Source organism: Triticum aestivum, chromosome 7A (genome assembly GCF_018294505.1).
Source record: "Triticum aestivum cultivar Chinese Spring chromosome 7A, IWGSC CS RefSeq v2.1, whole genome shotgun sequence".
Taxonomy (NCBI): domain Eukaryota; kingdom Viridiplantae; phylum Streptophyta; class Magnoliopsida; order Poales; family Poaceae; genus Triticum; species Triticum aestivum.
Genome location: NC_057812.1, coordinates 611,273,120 through 611,281,386, shown reverse-complemented (window position 1 = coordinate 611,281,386; position 8,267 = coordinate 611,273,120). Strand labels below are relative to the sequence as shown.

At 50.5% G+C, this 8,267-nt stretch overlaps 1 protein-coding gene across 1 annotated transcript; it reads right to left on the bottom strand.

Moving 5' to 3' along the window:
* Window positions 1-6,240: 6,240 nt before the first annotated feature.
* LOC123148606 (dolichyl-diphosphooligosaccharide--protein glycosyltransferase 48 kDa subunit) lies at window positions 6,241-7,863 on the bottom strand. The gene has a single exon (XM_044568073.1). The coding sequence runs from the start codon at window positions 7,738-7,740 to the stop codon at window positions 6,424-6,426; it is 1,317 nt and encodes a 438-aa protein (XP_044424008.1). The 5' UTR covers window positions 7,741-7,863; the 3' UTR covers window positions 6,241-6,423.
* Window positions 7,864-8,267: the final 404 nt, after the last annotated feature.

The window sequence follows — 8,267 nt, the reverse complement described above, 5'->3', positions numbered from 1 at the left end:
ACCTTTGTTTTGCGAAAGGATTGTTGCGGCACTACCACTTTACATGACCGAAACTACTAGGTGGACAATAAGAGGATTGAATAGTGATTCTCAATTTTGCCCTACGCATAAACAGCTGGATGTGCTGCATCATGCAGAAAATGTCCAAATTTTTATCGTGTGTGTAGCATCGTTCTTACATAACCCTAACAAAAAAAATATACTCTCGTGGTAATACATCACAAATACCTATCAATTTCGGTTAGTTGTCGGTTTGGCCGTTTTAAACAGGATTATGACGTGGCAGGCCCACATGTTAGGGTTAACATGGCACGATAGTTGACGCCGTTAGATTGACCAACACCTTGGGCATTATGATATGTGGGACCCACGTGCCGGTCTAAATAAAAAATTCCATTTATTCCCCTAAAATTCCTCTTATTATCCCGTCCATGGCATCCCCTTAGTTACGTCATGTGCCGCCACTGGAACCAGCCCGCGCATGTGCCACCAGCTCGACCCAGCCAAGGCGCCAGCTGCCCACTGACGAGCACCCACCAACACTCCGCCTCTTTTATCCTTCTTCTCCTCCTCTTTTCGCCGCCTCCTTGACCAGCTGCGCCCGAAGCACGCCCAACATCGTTGCGCGGCCATGGCCGTCAAGCACCCTGCTGGCCCATGCCACCACCCTGCATACTCACATGTGGGTCCTACATGTCATAACGCCAAACGTACCCATCAATCTAACGACGTTGACTATTGACCCATGTCAGTCTTGACATGTGGGTCCGCCTTGTCATAATCCTGTTTAAAATGGCCAAACTAGCAACTAACCAAAACTAGAAGGGTTGGGCGCGCTTTGCTGCATCGTTGGTATTGTTGGGTTTTTTAAAAACATTACTTATTCTATTTCAAAATATAAGATGTATTACATTTTAAAAAAGTCAAACCTTTTTAAGCTTGATCAAATTTGTAGAGAAATATATCAAAACCCATAATACCAAATCGGTATAATTAGATTCGTTATGAAATGAATTTTCATATTTTTTTGTTTAATATTGTGTTGACATTTTTGGCTCTAAACTTGGTCAAAATTAAAGGATTTTATTTTTTCAAAAATAATAGACTGTTTTATTTTTATATACAGTTTGATGATTTGATGGGCTTCTCCATGTGATTATGTGTTATCCACTAAGAAACTCATATTTATATGGGAGAATTTCTACGTTAATGGTTACATGTACTATATGGACGCTATAGTATCACATGGTGATGCTTCTTTTTCCTAGGTGATGGGAGAGTGCGCAGCATTGGTATGTTTTAATAGGTCGGTCGCCGTCGATTAATTTGAAAATGATTGGCTCCATAATTGGATACCCCAATCGAATTGAAGAGCTTCAAAATTAGGGAACAATAGTGACTTACAATAATTGAATGAGAAAGCTCCTTGAGCAATTGTTGACTCAGTCAAAATTGAGTATAATAGTGTATAATAATGAACTCAATTAATTATGAGGCCTTAAAAATTAAGAAGCATATAGTGTATAATAATAAAAAATTGAATGAGAGAGCTTTGAGAAATTGTTGAGCCGGTCAAAATTGGGTGACCCAATTTTAATTGGAGCCCTCGATTAATTGTGAGCCCTTTAAAATTAAGGAAGCTTAGTGTTATAGAGGATCGGTAGGTATTTGCGATATATTACCACAAGAATGATTGTTTTGTGTTAGGGTTACGTAAAGTGGTAGTTTTCTGTTCGGCTCTGGTAGTTTTTAGCAATTTACTCATTTACTGAGAACATGAAGAAGGCTCCCAAATGTTGAAAATGAGGCAGCATAGTATGGATATATGGGAGGACGCTCCTCTGCCGTGCGCTACGTGCCGTTGGGCCACTGACATGTGGGCCAGGTTCCCAAAAGGCCCACATGTCAGTGACAGAACGGCAGGCTGCCGTACGTCAGAGGATCCTCATCCGGATATATGCGGAAGGTATGAACCTGATAGCATCTGCAGCCGTTCGGCCCCCCAGGGCGCTAAAAAAGAGCGGTCTGGAAGCGAACCAGCGCTAGTTCGGCCCCTAGGGGCGACCTAGCTCCCAGTCACGTCCCTAGGCGCCGCCCTCAGGACGCGAAAAATTCGAACTTGTCGTTCCCGCTCACAAAAGACGCCATAAGTTCGGCGATCGCAAGTCACAGTTCGGCGATCGGGTATAGTCAGGCGTACAAAAAATAGGGCGGCAGGAGTTCACGTGCACAACGCATCACTCGGCGGGCTCTGCCCCAGGCGTCGGCGGAGTTGGCGTGCACGGGCTTGGCGGTGTCGGAGCTGCTTCTGCGCTGGGCGGTGTCGGCGCGGCTTCGGTGCTACTGGGCGTCGTGGAGGCGTCATCACGCGGGCTTGGCGGCGGCGTCGGCGGCGGCGTCGAGGGAAGCTGATTCAGGATGAGGCCGTGCTCCACCAAGTACCACGCCTTGACCGCCTCATCGGTGCTCTAGAGCATGTCCGCCCCGCCCAGCAGGAAAGCCAGGTCGGTGTTTCTCTTCTTCGCGGCGACGTTGATCCGGAGCAGGTCGAGCTTGACGGCGCTGCTCGACATCAACGCCGACCACCGCGCGTTAGTCTTCTCTTCACGAAGGACGGCCCGGGCCTGCGCGTCGGCGAGGCAGTGCTCGATGGACTCGTGCACTCGAGCGGTGGCCGCGTCGGCGTGTTTCCCCTTCTTGGCACCTTTGTTGCCGTCCGGCCGCCCTTCCGATGCGCCAGGAGTCGGCGCGTCCGGCTTGTAGGTCTCCTTGGCCTTGTCGAGGGTGCGTCGGACTTCCGCCCACTTCTCGCACTTGTCAATGCGCTTGTAAACGTGGAGGTACTTGAATTCGGCGTCGCTGTTGCTCCGCCGGTACAGGGCGAACATGCGCAGCAACTGCGCGGAGGAACAAACAGTTGGCGGGCGTACACGGCGAAGAGAGGCGGGAGACCGGCGTGGCATACCTGATCCTCAACGCTGGCGCCGCTCTCCGGGCGAGCCGCGACCTCCTCGACGACCGCATGCCATTTGTTGCACGCCCCTGGATACGCCCCAATGGTTCGCCATCGCCTTCGAGCCGCGCTGCATGTAGACACCTTTGAAGTAGGAGTCGTCGAACTCGGCCTTAATGCGCTCCCAATACGTCTCGATGCTCTGGTTCGTGCCGGTGGTCGGGTCAAGGCAGACGACTTTCCATGCTTCGGCGAGGCATTCCTCCTCCTTGGACGCCCACTTGATGCGCGGCTCGCCTGACCTGGCCGCCCGCGTCTTCTTGCGCATCTTCGCCGGAACAGTCGCCAGCTCCTCCTCCACCTCCTCATCCTCCTCCTGCTCCTGCTCCTCCTGCTCCTCCTCGCCGTAGACGTAGCCGAGCTCGCCGTCCATGCCGCCGCTGAGATCCATCGTCTCGTCGGGGGTGTCGAACCCGGGAGACGCGGCGGCCGCGGCCGAACCTGCGGCGATGATGTCGTCCATGTCGCCCTCGGTCTCGTCGGTGTCGCCGAGGTGCGAGAAGGGCAGCGCGCAACGACGGAAATGGGGCGTCGGGGAAGACGCGTAGGCGGGCGGCGAGTAGTTGTATGAAGGGTACTGCACGCCGGTGAAGGTCACCGACGAGGGCGTGCGCTGGACCGGGTGTCCATGGGGGAAGGTGACGTTTGGATTGAACCCGCCGTGCGCGTCCCCGTCGGTGTAGCTCGGCGAGGGCGATCCCCATGGCTGTGGCGACGGAGAGCCGAAGCTTTGCTGGCCCCAGGGAGTGTACTGGGCGTGGCTGCCGGGTGGATTCATTATCCCCGCGCGAGTCGCCTCGGCCTCGGATTGGTCCGCCGAAGCGGCAGCCGCAGCCACGCACGCCGCGTTGTCACGGGACTTCTTGGCGATGTCCCTGTTCCGTCGGTCGGCGGTGACAGCCTCCCGTCGCTGAATTTCCGCCCTCCACTCGACGTTCGGCATGCCCGCTGGCTTCGACAGCGGCGCCTTCGGCTTCCTCTGGGCGACGGAGGCGGTCGTGGTTGCCGCCGCGCGGGGGACGACGTACTTCTTCGGTGGCATGGCGGCCAACTGGGAGGCAAGCGGGAGGGAGATTGGCGGGAGGAAAGGAGAAAATGGGAGAAAAATGGGGGAAAAGCAGGAAGAAACGGCGGGAATAGGCGCGGGACTCGCCGACAGGGCGGACCCACGCGTCCTTTTCGCTTGTGCCGGCGCCCCAGGTGCCCTCCAAGGCGTCGGGTTCTACCTAGGTCCGCCGGCACCAGTTTCGGCCCAAGCCGGCGAAAAACGGGCGACTGGGCCGTTTTTTCGGCACCGACGCGACAAAAACACCTGGGGAGGGTCTGTTGGAGGCGCGGCTGGAAATGCTCTGAGGCCAGTGCATCCAAACCTTTGGTACTCAACTTAAAACTCCATAAACATCCGGAACTTTGAAATGCTCTGAGGCCAGTGTATCCAAACCTTTGGTACTCAACTTAAAACTCCATAAACATCCGGAACTTTGAAGGGTGATACAGACGTTTTGCCAGTTGACATATTTTTCAGAACATAAGGGCTCATCATGTACTTAAAACTGAATCTGAACATCATCCGCAACATATGGCTTCCAGCTTTGTTCCAGACCATTCGTATATCGCAACTGAGCATTCTACAACTGAGAATTCTACGACTGGGCATTCTAGGACTGATGAAATATTCTAATGAACCGACCAAAAAAATATTCTACGACTAGAGCTACATACAGCTAAGCATTACACAGCGGATGGCTAACCTTTAAAATAGTAATCACTGAACTAATGAATATGTAAAACACAGAAGAGAAGAGCACGGTAAAGCTAGTATTCCCTTTCCGAAACTAAGCATGAACATGATGTGTATACATGCAGCAAAGAAGAGAGAAAATGGTGACTTATACGAGAACTGAAGGGGGTGCAACACTAAAGATTAGTTATCTAACAAGAAAATAATGATCAAAAGAACCAAAGAGTAGTTAAATTTACAGATAGAATTATAAACGAACACCCAGGGGAGGAATGACCAATGCATACTGAAGAAAAAACTGAACAGAATAAGGTCATATACTAAAGCATGAATTCTGAAGCAGGAACAAAACTGATGAATTTTTTCTTGCTCAATGAATACTAAGAAAGACAGAGAAGATTAAACTAGAGAATAATCTAACTGCACATTATAGCTAAAATCCCTTGTCTAGAAAAAGATCTAAATCCCTCGTCTACAGGCAGGAACACTGATGACTGATGACTTGACAGAAATGTATACACACCACAGGCAGGAACAAGATGACATGAGTATATACAAACAAAGATGGTGTAGGCATGATAAGGAGCTGCACAAACATGAGTAACTGAGCCTGCACCCGGAGCGCTCTGCCCTGAGGTGAGTCTGCACCCATAAGGCTGGAGCGCTCATGGGGAGACTGCTCCACATGGCTTCGAAGGGATCGAAGAGCAAAATGAAATATGAATGCCTACTATGATAAATTGATATTGTTGAGGAACGGAAAGCAAATTCTGAACAATGAAACATAGGAAAATCTGCAGCAGCAAGCCAGCTCAGTTAGGACAGTTGCAAATTTTGCATCTCAATGACATGGGGACGACAGCAGCTAGATGATACATTTTACAGTGGCAACTGCTCTTCTTGTACAACAGCCGTGCAAACTTAGTGCCAAACAAAATGGCTCTGGACCCCCACTGAAATGAGCCGGGAAAACACCACAAGCCAGGCCCCGATTTGACGAAAAATCGTCGAACACCAGGCCTTAACTGATGGAGATTAAGTATAGACAACAAAGACAAAAACTGTGGCCTCAGGACTGAACTGAATCGCCAGAACTTCCCCAGAAACCAGCAAAACAATTGCTGCTGCAGACCTCGATCCTGATATAGCTATTTTCGCATCACTAATTAGAAACAGACTAGGACTAACAATGACTAAGCGTAGCAGATCAAAACAAAATTGAGCTACTGAACATACATCAGAACAACCAATAATTTGTTTCTGAGTAAAGTTATCTCTGAACCTATATGCTTCCTGATCCAATAAAAAATTCAGAAGATCTACTCGTGTGACGGTCACGGGTCCAAAACAGGTGGGAAGACCAAACCCGGAACCCAATAAAAGCCATCACACACGCACGAGGATGGCAGGCACACAGCACGCTGAGATCCGTGCTGAAATCAGACGGCCACAAATTTGGCTTAAAGCCAAATCAAAATCAGTCAACTGAAAATTAGCAAAAATGTTAATAAAGGTTGGGGGCAGGGAGAAGCCCATTTCTTAAAAATAAAGGTACTACAGATTGGCGCTACAAAAATATGGTTCCATAAAATTGCACCTAAGATCACCAGGCTTGTGACATCACAATTCCATCGCCACCTTGATTTACTTCCACTACTCGATGAGCTATCTATTTGTGATACAGGTACGCAACCGAGAATATGAAGAAGGCTCCCATTGTTGAAAATGAGGCAGCATAGTACGGAAACGCTGAAGTTATGAACCTCTCATACTCGTCATGCCTGTATGGACGCACTGGAATCTGCTTTGCAAGAGAGAGGCCAGTGTATCCAAGCCTTTGGTACTCAACCTTGAACTGGAAAACTCCATAAACATCTGGAACTTTGAAGGATGCTGAATATACAGCAGTTTTGTCAGTTGACATATTTTTCAGAACATAAGGGCTCATCATGAAAAACTGAATCTGAACATCATCAGCAACATATGGCTTCCAGCTTGTACCAGACCATTCATATATCTCAACTGAGTATTCCAAGTCATCATTGATGCGGTACATGCTAGGCTCATTTGTCTCCCCAACCTTATGGTGCTTGACATTCACTGCCTTCAGATGACCCCTCTCATGGAAGACCCATTTGCTCGTCTCTGTCACAAATTGTTCATTTCCAGCTTTGTCATGGCTCATTTTGCTGCCAGCCTTCTGCACACCAGACTTTAGGAACCTGTTGCTAAACAAATCCAGTGATCCAGATATCAACACACGAGCATTATTCCTAGCCTGCATAACAGAAACCAGCGATATGGCCGACCCAGTGAGAGATGGAACAGATGCCAACTTAGCCTCCGGGTTTGCTGAATACGCTGATGGCGAGGCAGATAGAACCTTTAAAACCAAGCTGTTGGATGGATTGGCCGCATGCCCAATCCCTCGAAACAGCACAGGAGCCTCAATCTTTTTGGACCCCAATATCACATCTGACTGAATCAGGTCATCGCCAGCAATCAAGGTGTGGTCACCTTCAACCTCACTGGAGGCATAATTGATGTGGTCAATAACCATTGCTTCCGGGTCCTCATCAAAGTCAACCCCACACTCCGTCGCGATGCCGCGGATCAGATCTGAAGCCGAATGATCTGCTGCCAGAATCATATCATGCCCGGCATCGATAAACTCCAGAACAGCATTCTGGTCCACCGATCCGCCGAAGCGCGGGGTCGATGGGGCGAAGAGCACGAGGCCGTCGTAGAGGTACTGACCGTAGCGGTGGAGCGAGAGCTTGGGGTCGTCGGCGAGGCGGAACTCCAGATCTAGCCCGCGGGCCTGGAGCGAGCCGAAGAAGGCCGAGTGGGATGAGCGGACGGCCAGATCGTCGACGAGCACCAGCAGCTTGCGCCCGCGGGGGCCCTCGCCCGAAGCGTCCCCGAGGGAGGCGACGGCGAGAAGGGCCGCGGCGGCGAGGAGGAGGAGGACGCGCGGCGCCGCCATGGCCGTCGTGGTGGTGGTGTAGCGAGATGCGCAGATCTCGCAGCGGGGTTTTTGTTTGGGCTTTAACGGGGCTACTCTAGATCTAGCAGTTGGAGAGGAGAAGGGGGAGGCAGGATAAGGAGGCCGAGAGCATGAAGAAAAGCTTCGCCCAACAACTCACACACCACGGGTCCCATCTGGCAGTGGCAGTCATACACACGAGACACTTACGAGGCGTTTGATTGACGATTTTTCCGCCGTCTTCCGATTACAGTGGCTTAAAGCATCTCCCAAAGATGGTCTAAATGTAAAAATATCTAACGTTTAGATCATATGGATAATAAACGCTGCTCCAATAGACGGTTCATATGTAAAAAAGTTGGACCGCGGCCTTCTTATGATGTAAAATACAACACCTCGCGGTGCAAATTTACATCATGAGGTGCATCTAGTCAACCAGCCGCCGCCCGTGAACGCCTAAGCGCCACTTCCTTTCCTTTCCCGCCCGCGCCCCGTCCGCCCGCCCGAAGACCAGTCGGCCGGAATCC